Raw genomic sequence first — 19,584 nt, 5'->3', positions numbered from 1 at the left:
TGTGAACACCTGACACAATTAGGTCCAGTTGTGTCAACTGAAGGTGCAGCTTCAAAGAAGAACTCTCTGGACAACAGAGAGCAGGATGATCTGCCTGTTCCACTGATGATTATCTTGCCTTGGGCTGATGTCATGCTATCTCCTGTTGTGGTTGAAACTTTGTGGGCATTTGTTTTGAATTGGTGTATGTAGTCTTGTAGGCATTTGCATTGCTTTCTGATTTGTGGTCTGGGGGGTTCCGTTTCTGATTACTTGGTACGTATAACATCGGCTAAACTCTCAAACCAACCTGCCAGTCCTTACATTGTCATTTTGTTTCATATATTCCCAATACGGATCCAGCAATTATCTTTGTTCTTTTTAAACAAACAGAAGTGAAGCTAGCTTTTTAAAATGAGCAAAAAAACACGTGTGTGTGGCCTTTCAAAATGAACTACTACCAGCCCTCCTCCCCACAATTTGGGTTATATACTCTGCTATCACTACAGAAAGCTACTACCTGCTTTGAGCATCTGCACTGACTGTTTTCAGGATCAGTTCAAAATGCCGTCTTTTTCATTTAAAGTCCTAAATGACTTGGGTCCTGATTATCTCAGGGAACACCTTCTCTCATGAGTCCTGCCGCCCACCACTTAAGTTCTTTTGCTGAGGCCCTGATGAAATCTCCTATTCTAAGGAGACTAGCTTACCCCTCGACAGGCCCTTTTCTATATGGATATTGTGCAACTCTGCCAAGAGACTCACAGCAAATGCTTGGGTTGGCCTTTGTAACTCCAAGGGAAGTTGAAATAAAATAATTTTGAAGCACACAATTCTTTTGGGGACTGAATGATGAGAACGTATTTTTTCTTTGTTAATATTGTAACCTAAATTTCAGCCAGGGAACTCAAGAGCAGAATATTTTTCCTTACAAGAACCCGTGAGGTAGGTTATGCCGATAGTGTGTAGCTTAACTTCAAAAATAAGTGGATGTTTGAACTTGAATTTTCTTTCCTACACCCAGGTGCAAATCTCTGGCAACTGTAAGCAGTAGTCTGAGCAAATATGTATTAAGGGATGGGAGAAATCAAATATATCCAAGACAAAACTCTTTAATATGTCACAAATCAATTTTATTAATTTAAACACAAAATGAAGGAAGGAAAATTTCTGTACACAGTTGTGGACACAACACACTTTTTGTACAATAAGGCCCAGACAAACTTTTTTTTAGTCAGCATGTTGACTACAAAAAATTGAAACAAAGGGGGGAAAGTTCATCTCTATTTTGCTTAAAGCAAAAAAAAAAAAAAAAAAAAAAAGGGGGGGGGGACTAATTACAGCCCCTGTCATTAAAAGATTTGTGTATATGTGCTAAACTTAACAGACTGTGAGTAGTCCCTGAATTGGATTGTTCTTGGTACATAAAGTTATTGAAGGCTGGGGGCGGGCATATTTAAAATCAAACAATTTGAAACAATCCATAACATAATTATAAAGTGTAGCAGCAGTATGCATCTTCCACAAAAATAGGGTGTTTACCTCACAGTTACTATGTTTGCTTGTAGCTGGCTTAAAAGCTGGTTTATGTTGCAAAAAACAACAAGAACTTTAAGAAAGGACTAAAATAACTGCTGCTGAAGTCTAACAAAGACACCAATGAAAAAAAAGTACCAAGGTTTAGGGGGGGAAGGGGGGGAGCCATATAAACCACATGCAGCTGTATCAAAGGCCTTCCCTCAACCACATTTACAAGATTAGGGGCAGGTTGCAGGATCAGGTACTCCCTTCTCCCAACCCTCTGATCTGCAAATCTGACATTTCCACCTTAATAGAATCCTGTGCATGTACTCAGAAATAAATCCCACTGGGTTCAATTGGGCTTACTCTCTGGTAAGAGTGTAGGATTGCAGCCCAGTAAACCCAACTGAGGAAACTGGTTACCCCTAACCATAATGACATTGATGCTAATGTATTCCTTTACCCCAGTTACCAGCAGGAGGGAGGAATTCTCTCTGGGGAGGGAAGAGGTTGTTAACCATGGTTAAGAGAATCACATTGATAATATTTAAAGAAACTGACTAGATTGTTCATGATCTTCATATGTTACAGAAGATGGGAACAGTTCAAATGTAATAGAAGCTAGTTACAAACAGTCTTAACAAAATTGGCAATGACTATTTTTACTATGCCCATTGCCGGCAATGGACCAATAGAAAAATCTGGTTCCTGGTTAAAATTAAGGATGCACCAGACATTTGCCAGTTTCTAATTTCATACTGTGGGGCTAAAGGTAAAAGAATTGTGTGCCAAAATTCTCACACTCAAAGTTTGAAGGTTTTACAAAATCAGTGTTTGTTTATTTTTGAGCTGCATAATAATTTCAATACTTACTGTAAGCCACATTTTTTTTTGAGGGGGGGTACTCTCACAATAAAGGTAGGGGAGGCTGGGGGCATGAACTGTTTCAACAGCTAATGCAAACCAACACTCACAGCCATGCTTTGCCCCATCCACCTGATATTTTACTAGGTTATCACAGTGTTACATCAGTTTGCTTGACAGCTGCTCATTGTGAAACTAGAACTGTCATTACATTCTGCCCGTTTTTCAACAGATCTGTATGAGGTTTAAAGCATTTTAAATATTCAAGCAAAAAAATTATTACTTTTTTGAGAAGAAAGGGACTGAGACGGCAATAAGTTTCTGATGAGCCATAGTTAATTTAGTATGTACTCACTAGATAAAGTGGTTGCATTCAGTTTTAGTTTTTCAGTGCATGAACACTTTGTTCCGATTTTTCTATAAGTCAAGATATGACATACGTTTAAAAACCCCAGTCCTCTACCTTTTTTTGGGGGGGGGGGAATCAACAGATAAAATATTTACTTCTTCCACATTCAGTGTTTAGCAGTAAAGCCAATTAAACGAAAGAGATCACTTCAAGACTATAGCATTTGTACTCAGGTATAATCTGAGCAAAAAATGACATCAGTTGAAAGTACACATGTGTATTTAAATTGCTGCTTCTTTTGGCAAAACACACTGAAACAGAGCCAGATCAAGCCTCCATCAAACATAGGTATTTTGTCAAGAAAACTGACAATTTAAACACGTAAACCATTCTAACCTGATGTGAGGCCCATATATTTTGCACTTATAGGCAAGTACAAAATGTAAACAAGAAGCCCATGGTGGGCATGGTGCAAGTATGGGAGGTATGTTTAGATATTATAGATTTGCCAATGAAAAAACCAGAAGAAAGAACAGAAAGAATAAAAAGTGATTCCTTATTGACACTTGACATCCATGCTTTTGGTCTTGACAAATTGATCTAAAAAAAAAAATCAATTATCTACATATTTATACACAATACTTTCATAAGGCACAGCACAATAGTTTGTGCATACACTGCCTCATATTTCACCAAAAAGCCATTACTACCTTTCAATAGTATTTGCCTAAACAATATGTAAAACGTCATCCATTCATTACAAATTTACACCAAAACATTCTTCCTGTACACGATTGTCTCAGTGATGTACCTATTTGCTTAAATTAGACATACTTTAAACTACTTTGCAATGTGCTAAAATTCAAAATCAATTTGTTATCAGAAGGCAAATACTCATTACAGCCTTTCATTTATCATACATTTCCACATTTAGGTGATGGTGCCAAAACAGAGTCTGTTCATAAATAAGTAAAGATTTACAGAGTACCCTGGGTCTGAGAAACTAAAAGAGGGAGAGAGAAAGAGAGGGGTGGGGGTGGGGGAAAGTAAACCTTTTCAAGAAATGTATGCATGGGGTTCTTAAAAAGAAAAGAAAAAGCTCAGTCTTTGTTGTGCAATCAAGTTTGTTGTATTTAAGAAGGTGTATGTGCGCCACAATGAAGATTCTAGAAACCACAAAGCACTTCCCAGTCTCTTCACAGGTACGAACGTTTCAATGTGGTGAATGTGATAAGGACACACTGTTAAACATTCTCATCATGGCTTGTTTTCATTAGATTCACAGTACTAGAATCAACAGCTGTTTCTGAAGACGAGAGACATGCTCCTCCATTTACTGCTAGGGCAAAGGTTGAGACCAGTTGCAGCTGTACATCAACATGATGAAATCACAAATTTCTGTAGCCCAGCAATGACACAAGTTGCAGGCACACTGTCCATGGGCGCAAGGGAAGTTCTGGGGTTACAAAGTGCTACTATAAGTACTCCAGTTCCAAGGCATGATGAAGGGCCATAAGATCAGAGTGACTTGTGATCCTCCAGAATGGCATGGCATGCTGTGAAAAATAAAAACACAATGTAAGGATGCAAAGCTATATGTTATTTCGCGAGTACAGGTGTGCTTGGCCCATTTCGCATTGGAAAGCAGGCAGATGAAAATGCGAGAATGGCTGCAAAAATGTATCGATTCAACATTAAAAATACTTCATAAGATTCAGAAGCAAAACATTAGGATGTTTACAGAGGCAGGACATATTGAAACCGGCCATATAAAGCGAATGCAAAAAACCACAGTGCTTAGCTGCCCTTTCTTTTTTGCTACACAGTGTTTACTACAAATGCAGATCCAAATTCTCTATTAAGAATTCTAGGTGTTGAGCTAGAAGTCTACAGCTGGAGCCAGGTGCCCCCGTGGCCAGAAGGTAAAAGCTGTAGTACAAGACAAGTCATAGGTCCAAAGTCTGCAGCATCAGCACCTCCACACAGGTAGCCTCCTTCTGCCAATATCCAAGGAAAGAATGGGATGACTTAACAGTGTGGTGAGAAATGTACTTATGAGGTCATATTGGGAAGAAGTGTGATAAAATATTCCTCAGTTTCAAAGACACACTAAGCTGCATTATGTATTCCTGCTCCATACTAATGTTCTCTGAGACTAATTTGATAGCTGGCAGTGGCTTTGTGGTCAGACATCATAGTTTTTTCTCTGAAAGAATGCAACAAACATTGGGTAGATTAAATCAGGGCTGTTGATGGTTACTTGGCAAAGGAAACTAAGTTTACTGGGTTGTATCCAATGGTGTCCCTCCACGAATGGAAGATTCTTTAATTCAGTAGAATGAGGAGGAAGCTATTTTCGCTGATTCACCCTCTCACTGCAGTCATGTGCATCACCTGCCAAATTGTTCATAACATCCTCCAAGGGAACCGATGGTGACCATGATGGGGCTACATGGGAGGGGGGAATCAATATGCAAAAGTCACCTTCCTTCCCTCCCTGTTCCACTCAGAAATTCTACACTGGATTAAAGAGGTTTTTGTCAACAGAGACATACAACCTAGTTTGTTTTGGTGCACCTACATATGATATGGTGTTTAAAGACCTACAGAAGGGGAGCTTCACAAAACACAACATATTAATAGCCAACATAGTGTCGTCCAGATGTTTTCAGACTCCAACTCCCATCATCACTGACCATTGGCTTTGCTGGCTGGAGATGCTGGGATTTGGACCCCAGCAACTTCTGGTGGCCCCCATGTTGGCTACCCAACATAAAAAAGTAATAGCAGGAATCCAAACAGCACTGCAAAAGCATGAAGTGCTGTGACTCAAGGGTGTGGTGCGTTAGTGGCACAATGCCAGTTTTCATTTCAAATTGCACTCCTTTGCATCATGCTGGAATTCTATTTCAGAGGGTTCTCCTAACCACCAAGAACAGATTTTCAGAGGTTAAGATAGGTATGCAGTAGAAAGGTGGACTGGAAAGACCCCACTGTTCATATGGAAATCCATAAGCTGTCATTGAAACCCATTCCTGCATTCCTAACCATGTCTACTTAGAAGTAAGTCCTATGAAATTCAATATTGCTTACTCCCTGTTACGTGTGGTTATGACTTCAGAGGTTTCCTAAGTATGTAATTCTTCCTGTTTCATAATTAATATTTCTTTAGCACAGCAATCCTTTAAAATCTGTACTAAAATACATAGCTGAACAGCCTCATTAAAGAAGCAAATCTGAACTGCTTTTTCTTAGAAGGAAAGAAAGAAAGCTAGTTTCTTAAACTGGAAACCTACGGAGATAGAGAAAATATTTTCTTTGTCCACAAGACACATATCCCAAAATGATGCAGCATTTGGTGACAACACATTTAATAGTGTATTGTTTGCTGCCAAAACATGCTTGTTTAAAACTTTCTGGCAGGTGAATTAAACAGGTTATTAAAGCAAAGAATCAAAATGTATCACTGTGTTGCCCAAATCATTTCCTGGCTAACCTTCTCCCAGTGATTCATATTATACTAGCATTGTTCATGTTGACATTGTAACAAATTTCCCAAATGAAATATCTTAAAGATGAATGTTTACGTTTCGTTCTACTAGCTAAATAAAAGGAAAATTTGAATCTGGACTTACAAGTGTTCTTGCAAGACACCTGAATAAACCAAAGATATGAACAACTGGGGTAGAGGAAGGGAAATACACAAATATCATTCACAAGGGGTGAAAATGTGATTGTAAAACCATACTACCCTAAAGCTATAAAAGCAGGACTTTTGAAGTCAGTGAAATATTTTATACAAATAATAAGAAAAGATAGCCATAACCTTTCAGAGAGAAAACATTCAAGCTATTCCATGGGAAAATATTTGACATTTAAAATGTAAAGGAAGTGAAGTATGTTTTGGATTCTATTATTTTAGATGTGCACAGTTCATTTTAGAGTATGCAACAAATAGCTGAATCCTTTTTTAAAATCTTAAGCTGCTATAATGTGAGAGCCTGGTTTGCATGCCACATTGCGGCAAACCATGACTTCAGTGCAAACGCGTGTGCTCCTGGAGAGAAAGCTGTGGCAACTTTGCTTCTCCATGGTCATTTTGCTGCTGTGTTGCACCAAGCAAAACCCTGGCTTGGCTTAGTGTGTCATCCACACCTAAGTTTATGGGTTAGCTTTCTCCAGACTAGCCACAATCTGTAAACCAAGAATGAATCTTTATTACAGCATGTAGTTAGAGCTAAATCACAAGCCTGTGTTTGGATGACACACTAAGCAAGGTTATGGCATGCCTCAGCAGGGTTTAGCAGCAAAGCAATTGGGGAGGGGTGAAGCAGGCTTAATCTCATTGCATGTTCATGCTAAGGCATGGTTTGGCTTATGAGCAAGACCAGAGAAAGAGGCAATCTATATGGCACAAATGGGGCAAAGCTGTACCCTGATTTTATCTACTAGGCATTCCTGCAGCTCTTGTATCAATAGTAGGAAGTTGGAGTATGTCTAAGAGAGATATGGAGATTTCTGGCAAAGAAGGGAATGGACTGGTTAGGGCTGTGTTTTCCTCCTCCCAACGCCTTTTTGCTGTCCTTTGGCTCACCCAGGGCTTGGGCTCAAGCTACTCTACTTAGGAACCTAGGTTGTGGTCAGAAAGGGAAAGATGAAGCAGCCCAGCATAAGCCCTGAGTGACAGCAAGAGGGGGAAAATTGCCCAAGTTAATCCACTTCATTCTCCAGCCATATTTGTCAGTACTCCAAGGCTGGCTCCTGTTTAAGAGTCTAAGGACAAAACAAGGCTTTGCTGGGTACATCTAGTCAACAACTGCGGCTAGCCAGATGCCTCTGGGAAGTTTGCAATCAGGGCATGAAGGTAACAGCTGTTGCAGTATCTTCTATCCCACCTACCTGGTTATGAGAGACACAGCATTCTTGGACAGCATCCATTTAGCTATCATGGCTGATAGTAGATATGTAAATCCACAGCTATGAATTTTGTCTAGCTGATTTAGAAGTTGCCTTATGGTCTAGCTACACATTTAACAAAACTGAAACACATGTAACAAAACTGTGGTATCAAGAAGGGGTGATTTATCAGCAGAGAAGCAGCAGTGGGGTGCATTTGAGTTTGGGTGCTTTACCCCTGTCTCTTATCTGCCACTTTGTTAATGCAACCTCTCTTGTAGAAAGCACAGTCTGTGCTGATTTCAAACCAGTGCATGTCGGTACCTTGTGTAGCAACATTAGCTGAATTCACTACAGTGAACAAATGTAAAATCAACATATTCTAGTGTGGACAAAGCACAAAAGTGGCCCCAGCTGTGCCCCAACACATCTCTGTTTCAAGTCCTAAGCAAAAACTCAGAGCTAACCAACAGACAACAATGTAACAACAGCCACAGAACGTGGCATAACCTTACTGATTCACTGATTGTTAGTAGTTTACACAGTGATCCTTTTTCCTTACAGTTCTACATAGAACAAAACTTAATACTTTTTGCATACTTTGCTATTTGAAAAGTAAACATGCTCCAAGTTGTCCCATATCCCCCCTGTGGCGATTACTAATTTTATATTACTGCAAACTCATAAAAAGAACCTGAGCCCAAATGTATTTGAATCTGTTTGCAAATGAAGAAGCTGAAGACTGCAATTTGGGAATGGTTAGGTTAATAACCAAATATTCCAGTAAACATCTACTGCTAGGTTCTATATGTAATTTTAATAGCATTTATGTATAGGGATTTCCTAGCACAACAATCTCTCTCCTAGGAGGCAAATAGAAAGACAGTGAACTCTATGCATCGTATCCCAAACTCCTCATAATTCCACCTGCATCAGCTGTTCTATGAACTAGTCCAGATACGTTTCCCCCATTTTATATTACTACTTAGTCTGAATATTTTAATTGTCTTATAAAATGAGTCTGCAGGAAATAACAGCTTATGGAAAGGTGACAATGCCATGACTTATTCACTACAAGTGAAATATAAGAGTGTGTTGCATCCTGAGTGAAACATATTTCTTTTAATCAATCAAAAGGGATACCTTTAAAATGGTGCATTTGAAAGGATGCACATTCTCTTTTTCTGACAAGTTTGGTTTAAGACTGCAAAAAATTGGGCTCTCTATTATGCACATCTAGTTTTTTCAACACACTACAACATGTATAATAATTTTTGTTATACATGGTAATATATGAAAAAACATCAGTTCCTCAAGGAACTGATTTTATAGTTTTGTCCACCTAAGAGTTCCCTGGTCCAGCCCATATTTTACCAGCTTCCTTGCAAAAATACTTTGTCAAAAGCCTTACTGAAATCAAGAAACACTACGCCCACAGCATTCCTCCGATAGATGTACACATCCTTTACATATAATGCTCCTCCTCCACCCTTCCCATTTGTTCTATTCCTATGAACAGGTTACACCTCTCAATTTCTACATTCCAGTCATGAGCCTTATCTCACCCTGTTTCAGTAACACATATCAGTAATGCCTATTATTTAGGTAAAGGTAAAGGTACCCCTGCCCGTACGGGCCAGTCGTGTCCGACTCTAGGGTTGTGCGCCCATCTCACTTAAGAGGCTGGGGGCCAGCGCTGTCCGGAGACACTTCCAGGTCACGTGGCCATCGTGACGAAGCTGCTCTGGCGAGCCAGCACCAGCGCAGCACACGGAAACGCTGTTTACCTTCCCGCTATAAAGCGGTACCTATTTATCTACTTGCACTTAGGGGTGCTTTCGAACTGCTAGGTGGGCAGGAGCTGGGACCGAAAGATGGGAGCTCACCCCGCCGCGGGGATTCGAACCACCGACCATACGATCGGCAAGTCCTAGGTGCTGAGGTTTTACCCACAGCACCACCCGCGTCTCTGCCTATTATTTACCATCCCGTATTACCTCAAATTTGTATTGCTTGTTTCCCATGCTCTGTGCATTAGTACAGAGACAACTGAAACCACAAGTCATTCCCTCTAGCAGCTTCCTTCTGGTAGTTTTCTGCCCTTTAGCTTGTTTCTGTAGAACCACATCAGTTTCCAGTCCATCAGTGCTGCTATTATCCCTAGTGCAAGTTTTTAGATGGTTAACTGTTTTCTGACACCATCATAATAAACTGCACAGACAGGATTGGTTGGCCAGGCAGCAACTCACACAGGGAAAATGTGTTTTCTGGTGTTACACATTAAACTCTCTAAATAATTATTTTTTAAAAAATGTACAATGCCATTTGTCAGTCTTATACACTGACAATTTTGAATGCTTGAGAATAACTGTGTGTCATACCATCACCACTTTTGAATGTTTGAGAATAACTATGTGTCATACCATCACCACTTTTCCAGTTCACTTACTCCCTCACGAAGGAATATCTAAAGGTGCACTGAGTGTTTTCAGCATCAAATCTGAGCTGGCATTAGGCAATGGATGAGACATAGCCAGCGAAGGAACTAGACATAGCAAGTGGAGGAGGAGCTGGCTTTTGGGAGATAGCTGCTTCGTTTACTTGACTGACAGCTGGTGGTTGGGATGGGAAACTGGTTTGACCACTTGAACCAAGGAACAACTGGGACTGTGTGAAATTAATTTGCATAGTATGGAAAAGCAGCTCACTTCAAAAGTCAATTTCTCTTTTTTATTTTAGTTTCGGCTATTTAACTATTCAGACTGAAAGCTCGGTCTACGTGAGAAAGAAAGCATGAAGTTCTTTGGTTATATAACTGCAGTGGTGTGCCATAGATGTGTTAAAAAGGGTGCAGCACTGGCTCCAGCTCGCCTCTCCCTGCAACTCTGTGCCAGCTTAGGTCAACAAAACAGAGAAAGTGCATTTGCTGTGGTGGGCAGAGAGCCAGCACAGTTTGTTCTCTCCCCAAAAGAACAGGAAAAATTGGAGGAAAATCTCCCTGCTGGCAGATATGGGAGCAACAGAACCACAGGGTGTCCTTTATTATTCTGGGCTTGGGGCAAAGCCACAATTGAGACCTTTAAGTTAAAGGCATATAAATATAGCCACAGGGAGCTTGAAAAGTAGTATTTTTGAGGTGAGATAAGAATCTGAATGGTTGTAGACACAGGAAGATGTTTTTCTTAGGCACAAATGCATATAATTACAAAATTCCTTGTTAATATAATCCCATTGAATTCACTGTTGCTTTGCCAGGAGAAAATCTAGATGCTTCCTTCTGTCCTAAACTGGAAATTCCTTCCGGCAACAAAGAACACATGAAAGGAATGCCTCCGGAGGATGTTTTGTACTATCTGTCCATTTCACAAATGTAAAAGTTTTGTGAAGGAAACTTCCAGAAACTGCTTATTTAGCTTAGGCACTGATATAAGTGCACAATTCTTTTGGCAAAGGACTTTTTAATCACCAGCACATGGAATTCAGCGCTATTCATAAAAAATAAGGGGGGGGGGCTTTGGCCCTCTGGATGCTACTGAACTACAACTCCCATCATCCCTAACAATTGGCCGTGCTGGCTTGCACTGGTGTGAGTCAGAGTCTACCAACATTTGGAAAACCAAAGCTTCCCCACCCCTGATACAGGATATAAAAATGAATCAAAATGTAGATATTTCTCTTACTTTTAGATATTAGTTTTAAAATGTAATTCATTTAGGCAAGAAGGCTTAATAAATGTAAGTAATTTATATGGCCCAAATGCACATGGTGTTCAGATAACACTCCCCTCCTTTCCCTGACATGTTCTTATCTGTTAATCTTCAGGATTTATTTGATCTTTCACACAATGTAAAAGGCACTACTGGAAATCCAGAGGAATCTAAGTGCTCATTTCCATGTTAATTGCTTCCAGGAAAAAACCAGATTGCAATCCTGCTAACCCAGAAAATCATGAGAGTTTTGTACAGTAATTTCCCCATGATTTTCATGGATCACACCACCACTGCTCATGTGATGAAATTTAGGGCGGTATTCCAGAATACAGTTCTTACCCAGTTTTCATGGGTGAACTGGAGCTCACATGCTAAAAAAAGGGTGGCAAAATGTCTATAACATCAGCTGTTGTGTCACATCATGCCCATTGGTATGAATGAAATTTGGGGTGACATGGCGGTATATCAACCTAAAAACCACAGTTCCGTATAACACAGGAAAACTAATGCAATAATCCTTAGTCCAGCTCTAGGCTCAAGGCATGAAATCCAGAGCTACAGCCACCCCAACAGATGGCTGCCCAGTCTCTACATGATTACCTCCAGCAGCAAAGATCATGTATTAATGGAACCTGCAATTCCAAGGAACATTGCTGTAGAAATGCAAACCTTGACTTATTACCTTCTTTGATCCTTGTTCTTCTTCCACACCATCTCCTATAACAACATATACTACTTTTCTTCCAAATCTTTGAATTATGCGCTCAAAACAGCTTTCTTTTCCTAAAAACGAAAAAGAATAAACCACCAGAGGTGGTGTAACCGAAACCATGTTGCATTTTACTTTAAGAAACCAACTAGTGCAGCTAAAAACATTTTATATTATACCAATAACCCTATCCTGGCATTAGCTTATTTTTTTGCATGAATGGTCACTGAAAATACCACAAGGCTCTGATGTAGCCGACACTTCAACTTATTTCCCTTCCCTGGCTTCTTACTTTTCTGGTATTCTAAGCCAATGCTGGTCAAATCCACCAATTCACCATGGATATTCACTAAGGTCCCTATTTCTCACGTTGCCAATTTCTTCCAGGGAAGGGACTCAGCGGCATGGCAAGGCTACTATCTCTGCATACACTATCAAAGTTACTGGTGTGACCCCATGTAAATATTCGGAATTATTGAATAAAAAAAACCCAGAGCTCATGGTTTTGAGAAGAGAACTTGTGTTTGTATGCGAATATCAGATAGCTAGTATAGGTGCAACAGGGGCAAAATGAAGTGAAATGAAAGAGTCAGGAGAGCATGAGAATCTTATTCCTGAGGGTCATGGGTTCGAGCCCCACCTTGGGCAAAAAGATCCTTACATTGCAGGGCGTTGAGCTAGATGACTCTCATGGTCCCTTCCAACTCTTCAATTCTATGACTCTATGAATGGAATAAGGAAGGGTAATTGCACACATAGCTTTGAAGATAATTAGTTGGAACCAGAGTGCTCCTTCATCAGACAGAAAGGCTCCTTCTATTCACAGAAAGGACTGAGATCTAGTGAAGGCTATCTCTGAAGGAAGGGATGTGAAGGCAGTTTTTGCCAATTCCCACTGGACCCTCTGTGCCACCTCTCATACTGATCTAGAGGAACTCACAACCTTACAAAACAGTTTTTCAGGAGACACATGACACTACAGGGGAAGGAGAACTTGGTGATAAATCACCTCACCCTCTTCCTTCAGCAGGAGCATCCTGTGAGCAGAACTCATTCATAGGAACTCTGGATCCAAGCTTATGTTTCTAGGTAGAAACTGAGCAGTGACTGGATATAAGTGCATCTCTGTCAACCTAACTTTCTTCACAAGATTGTTGTAGAGATAGTTCAGTGGCAGAGCATCTGTTTTGCATGCAGAAGGTTCCAGGTACAATCCCTGGCACCTCCAAGAAGGGCTCATAGTATCCCCTGTCTGAGACCCCTGCCAGTGCCTGCTAGTGAGTGTAAACAATATTGAGCTCTTAGATAGACCAATAGACTCAGCATAAGGTGGCTTCTGGCGTTCCTAAAATCAGAATGGTGAAGAACTTTGTACACAAAAAACACAGTATAAAAATGAATAATATTTTAAGGACATCACCCAGAATGATGATATCTCTGTTTATACACAATGATTAGTATCAAAAGAACTACATGATATTTCAGAATTATGTTCCTTTAATAGTAGCTCCCAAAGCCACAGGGGAAAGTTCCATTTTTTAAAAAGAGGATTCACAGGGCAGTTTCTGGTATGGCAAATCAGCTTTCAAAGGAAACAAAAAATCAACAATCTCAGTGGGTGTAAACAAATTATTGGGCACACCTAAGGTAGCTCTTTGGATCCTGGCCTATATATAAAAATAGCTCATGGGAAGCAGTTCTGGAGTCTACTTTTGACTTAGTATTTTAGTGGAGTAATGTACAGTTAAATAAACAAGTAGAATGTGGAATTGTTTATAAGGATCTCCTTAAGCATTGAACTATGAGCAGAGATAGATTAGAAGCACGCATCACAAAATGAGTGGCAAATGGAATAATAGGACAGACTAAATGAGATTTTCAGAATTAACTTAATCAATGTTTCTTGTTATTAAGACTTAGTTTAATAATTACAGCCCCAGGAAATTCTGAAAGATGCACAAGTCTGTTGCATGTGTAAACAAAGCATGTGTTTCTGTATTAGTAAATAGACACTTCTATCTCAATCACTGTGCCATCTCATTTGAAATTATAGCTTCAAGCAAATAGGCTTTGTTTGTTGTAAAAATAACTCACCTATTTTAGTTGCACTGTAAATATTTTCTATTGGAAATACTACACCTAAGCCATATAGCAAGACTTTTGCAAGAGCTGGAATAAGCTGAGTAGTCGTCACTAGAATATTCACACAATTTGTCCTAGAAGAAAGGGAAAGTATCTTTCATAAACCAAACAAAGACTGCCATTTTACAAGCATATTACTATCCTCGTTTAAAACCAGGAAAGGGAAAGGTAGGAGAGACAGACTGAACCATAGTTAGAAAACGTCTACAGACAGAGGAACAGCATTTATATAGTACACCTGTTGTTGTTGAAGCTGTTGCTCTTCTGATGAAGCATGTCAGCGCTGGGACGCTGCACTGGCAGAGCAGCATAGACAGGTGCTGCTATATTAACAAGACTAAGGGCACAATCCTACACTGAAAATCTGCTGGCTAAAGGATTCAGTGGAAGCTGTGCTATGCCAGCAGAAATCCAGATCCTCCTCCACCATATGTACCACCTCCACCTGCAGGACATTTCCACTGGCAAAGATATGATAAGGAATGGTTTGTGAAATCATACTTATATAGAGTCAGAGGTGCAATTTTGTTGTCTTCTTGCCTGGGGAAGCAGTAATTGTTCCCAATTTAGCAGCCAAATAACAAACTGCTCTGCTCTCTCCCTTGCTGCAGACACTCCTGCTATGCCTCGAGTGGGGAATCTTTGGCCTAAATGTTGCTGAACTATGTCTTGCATCAGCTTCAACCTACACGGCCAATAGCAGGGGTCAGCAACCTTTTTCAGCCGTGGGCCAGTCCACCATCCCTCAGACCATGTGGTGGGCCGGACTATATTTGGGGGGGGGGAATGAACAAATTCCTATGCCCCACAAATAACCCAGAGATGCATTTTAAATAAAAGCACACATTCTACTCATGTAAAAACACCAGACAGGCCCCACAAATAACCCAGAAATGCATCTTAAATAAAAGGGAACATTCTACTCATGTAAAAATACGCCGATTCCCAGATCATCCAGGGGCTGGATTGAGAAGGCGACTGGGTCACATCCAGCCCACGGGCCTTAGGTTGCCTACCCCTGGCCAATAGTCAAGAGTGATGGGAGCTGTATTCTAAACACTTCCAGAAAGCCAAAGGTTCCCCATCCCTCTGTTGCACTACATTCATCTCCCTATTGCAGAACAAATACTATGTTGTTGGAAGGCAAAAGTGAAACTCTGAATATGCACTTTTAGGACAACATCACTATACAAAGATAGAAACCCACCAGATCATTCCAATTTAATTTCCATATTCCAGGGAGCTACAATTGGGATTAAAACAGCAGCTTCCTGCTAATTACAAGCACAAGCTTTATGGGGGGTGGGGAAGAATGTATATTAGTGGTAAAGATACATGGTGTCATTAGCGGAAATGCCCTAATTTATATTTCATGTTACTATGTGTTGCTGCCCCAGCTTGAACCCACTTACCTAGAGTGAATTAGTGTGAGTGCTTTTAGTGCAAGTGTTAACCAAGAATCTGTAAGAGCTTCAATTTCTGCTCTAAGTTGCAACCATGCTTCTCTCTTTGCTGGACCCAGAAGACCTGCAGGGAGGAAAGGAGCAAGCACTGTAGTGTTTGCATTTCAGCTAAGATCACTTACCACATCTTACAGATCTATAAAGTGTGCAGCTCTAAGTAGCTGAGTAAACACAGCCATGTTGAAAAAGGTTCAGAAAGCAATGAGACTATTAAGCAGCATGCAGTATGACGGGCACTTGCCTCCAACATTATTTTTGTAGGTGTTGTAGATTTCTTTTACTCGTCTGTATCGAAAGGCTAGTTTTCTCATCCAGTCCACTCCTCCACGCACACCCGTTGCTAAGCATAAATTAGCGCTGGTAGCTGCTGCAGGGAAGCCATCTGTTCCGAAGTTATAGGTGCTGATTTAGTTGCAAGAAATTAAAAAAAAACAAAACAATAATCAGACTATTCCAAGAACAACTGAACATTACATGGGCAATTTAGCTGAGTTGCAAAAAGATCCAAAGGAACAACTGTACTAAAATTATTATTATTTATTTCAGTATTTCCTTTTCAGTCGCCTTCTTATATAAATCAGTATGGATTTACCTTAAGTCCTGGCCATTGTCATCTGATGAAACATCATCGATATGAACTTGGTCACATTCCTACAATGAAAGAAGGTTGCCACTATGTTTACTTTTATTTGACAATTACAATACAAAAAAAATTTGTGCCAGAGCATTTTTTAAAAAAACAAGCAAACCTGCAAAACCAACAAATTAATTTATTTTTTATGTTGCTGTAAAGTAACAAGCATGCTCTATTTTTAGATGTTATTCTTCAGTGGAATTGGTGGAAAATATTTGCATATTTAAAAAGGAGGGTAGTTGAAACAATTACCATGTTTAGTTCTGTACATGTTCTTATAGCCTTTCAGGTACCTTCAGACTTCAATCTACTCAAAGCTGTTTCAGGCAATGTATGTGCATAACTAAAACCAGACATTTTGGTAAATGTAACATATTAGAAAAATTAAACCTGATGCTAACCACCAATGAAATTATGACCTCTGATTGCTGTTGAGCCACACACCAACACAGCCTGAGGCCAATGTTTCAGAATACTGCAGACCAAAAAAAAATCTGTTACTTGTTTTCCATTCACTTGAGAATTGTGAGCTTCTTTCTCCTGGCTACCCAATCTCTTCTTAAAACATGGAATTAGCAAATCCAGAGTGCTGCAGGAACACTTTTAAAATCTACAAAGTAACTCTTTCCTTCCTTGAAACCTCTGCACAAATTAAGCCCCACACCTTTATATGTAGGTTTATCCGCCTGAAAATTGCCACATGAGTGCATTCCATTTGCTTCAACATTGGGCAGGAAAACATCAATTGCTACGTAACATTTGGCACTTGATGAGTAAATAAAACACCTTCCAAAATAGCACTTTCATCTGAATCTAAGCTCTGTTTCTCAGATATTTAAACAATTGTCTGTGACCTCTCTTAAAGAAGTGAAGGCCAATAGCAAAGATGGTCCATTTTTTAAAAGAACGAATACATTGGAGCCACATATTTTTGTGTTGCTGGTTCCCTCTGAACAAATTTCTCTCTCTCTCTCTCTCTGGACTTGGGAGGGAGGGAGGGAGGGGAGATAGAAGTGGAAAGAAATTCAAAACAGCTGTTCCCTAACAGAATTAAAATCATGACCCTTAACCCCTGTTCTAAAACATCTATTTTCCAGCCAACCCTCTCCCAGCAAGCAGTGAGCTCCAAGGAGGAAAAGACTTTGACCTCATAACCTTCTTCTCCTCTCCTGAGGTCAACAACCTCAGATAAGAAAAAAAGGGGGGGGAGTCTATGTGGCCTCACATGATGGCTATGAGTCTGAGTATTTGAACACAGATTGCCTTTTGAGAATATAGCACAGAACAGTGGAACACAGCACTGGCACCAATGTGTGTGTGTGTTAGGGGGAGCATGCAGAAAAGCTGGAAGCATTAAATATTACTGTTCAATGCAAGTTTGCTGGAAGTTTAAAATGCATACTGCCAGCAGCACAGAGTTAGGTTTACACTGCAGTAAAATAATGGTTGAAAAAAGATTAATTGAATGGCAAACATTTTTCATATATAAGTTGCTTTTACAAGTCTCTGAATTTATCCTTAACATTAAAATTGTCTTAGCAAATTTATTCTAAATATGAAAATCAGGAGCAATGCATAAAGGGAAGCACAGAAAATCCATTGCTAATGGCAAATTATACAGATACATGCCATCAACACTGTGCTGAACCAAGATTTTATTTGAGGCAGGCATTTGCAGCAGCAATAAAATTAATGTGCACCAGTCTGAGGAGAACCAATTAACATATGTTGAATAACTTTACCTGTGTGCACACCTACATATATATGTGCATGCATGTACACACATACATGCATGGAGTTTGGTTACTCATTATTTTTACATACATGTTTGCAAGCAGAATAGTTCTTCATGGCATCAAAGCAAATAACGACAGGGAAACAGAAAGGACAATAATGCAATATGATTTCTTTAAACTCTGGGAAAGCTAGAGGAAAGGCAAGAGTTAACAAGAGCAGAGTTGCTCCCATCTGTTTCATAGTTTTTAGCTGCCTGGTGAAAAGGAATAATAGTATACCTACAAAGGGGTTAAGAGAATCTGGAACATAAGCAAAATATTGGGTTAGAGCCAAAGTTGCTTCCCTTTACTTGGAACCCGCAGCTCTTCCAAGACCCAAAATTGGATGGAGCAGATTTTTGGGAGTGATGGGGTCTCCAGGGGGAGTCAGGATCTGAGTGTGACATGTTCTGTTAGTTGCCATTCTCTTCTCTACTCCACTAACCAACCGTCACAGCTAGCTAAGAGGATTAAAAAATATATGACTACCTAGGGATAATAGGATTATTATTATTACAATTTTACCTTGGTAGTCAAACGGAATGTGTTCTGGAAGTCTGTTACTTCCAAAGTGTTCAGAAACCAAAGCACGACTTCTGATTGGCTGCAGGAAGCTCCTGCAGCCAATCGGAAGCTGCGGAAGCCCCGTCGGATGTTCGGGTTCCAAAGAACATTCGCAAACTGGAACACTGACTTCCGGGTTCGTGGTGTTTGGGAGCCAAAATGTCCAAGTACCAAGGCATTCAGAATCCAAGGCATTCAGAATCCAATTATTCACTATTACTATTACAATCTACACTATTACTAGTACAATCAGAATCCTTAAATTACAGTGGTACCCCACAAGACGAATGCCTCGCAAGACGGAAAACCCGCAAGACGAAAGGGTTTTCTGTTTTGGAGGCGCTTCACAAGACGAATTTCCCTATGGGCTTGCATCGCAAGACGAAAGCCCATAGGGAAATGCTGGCGGTCGGGAGCAAAGACTTTCGCCCACAGCCGGCCTTCAGAAGAGGATCTCTTCTGAAGGCCGGCGGGGGGCAAAGGTCTTTGCTCCCCCCCCCGCCTGCCTTCCCCCCCGCCTGCCCCGGGCGATCTTAAAATGCTGGCGGGTGGGAGTGAAGCGTTCGCTGCCGACCCCCAGCATTTTAAAATCTCCAAGGGACAGCAGAGAAGTCTCTGTCCCGGGGAGGTTTTAAAATGCTGGGGGTTGGGAGCGAAGCGCTGCCGACCCCCAGCATTTTAAAATCTCCCCGTGTCCCGGGAAGGTTTTAAAATGCTGGGGGTCGGCAGCGCTTCGCTCCCGACCCCCAGCATTTTAAAATCTTCCCGGGACACCGAGAGATTTTAAAATGCTGGGGGTCGGCAGCGCTTCGCTCCCGATCCCCAGCATTTTAAAACGCTGTTCCGAAGGGGGGGGGTCGGGAACACCTGCCCCAGCCGCCCCGCTTCGGAACGCTGTTCCAAAGCGGGGCAGGGGGGCGGGGACACCTGCCCCAGCCGCCCCGCTTCGGAACGCTGTTCCAAAGCGGGGAGGGGGGC

General features: G+C 40.7%; 1 protein-coding gene across 22 annotated transcripts in view; it reads right to left on the bottom strand.

Moving 5' to 3' along the window:
* Window positions 1–1,090: 1,090 nt before the first annotated feature.
* The window catches only part of EYA1 (EYA transcriptional coactivator and phosphatase 1), an 86,997-nt gene continuing 68,503 nt past the window's right edge, over window positions 1,091–19,584 (bottom strand). For all 22 annotated transcript variants that reach the window (XM_083517276.1, XM_083517280.1, XM_083517277.1 and 19 more), the window contains 6 exons: window positions 16,226–16,284; window positions 15,875–16,035; window positions 15,583–15,697; window positions 14,123–14,244; window positions 12,002–12,102; window positions 1,091–4,269 (listed from right to left, as the gene is read on the bottom strand). In XM_083517276.1, coding sequence (XP_083373402.1) covers window positions 4,189–4,269; window positions 12,002–12,102; window positions 14,123–14,244; window positions 15,583–15,697; window positions 15,875–16,035; window positions 16,226–16,284 — 639 coding nt within the window. In that variant the 3' untranslated portion in view covers window positions 1,091–4,188. The remainder of the gene's footprint in view (window positions 4,270–12,001; window positions 12,103–14,122; window positions 14,245–15,582; window positions 15,698–15,874; window positions 16,036–16,225; window positions 16,285–19,584) is intronic.

This window comes from Podarcis liolepis (genome assembly GCF_965112155.1).
Source record: "Podarcis liolepis genome assembly, chromosome: 8".
NCBI lineage: Eukaryota > Metazoa > Chordata > Lepidosauria > Squamata > Lacertidae > Podarcis > Podarcis liolepis.
The sequence above is the reverse complement of the archived record's forward strand: the minus strand, read 5'-3'. Positions and strand labels throughout refer to the sequence as shown.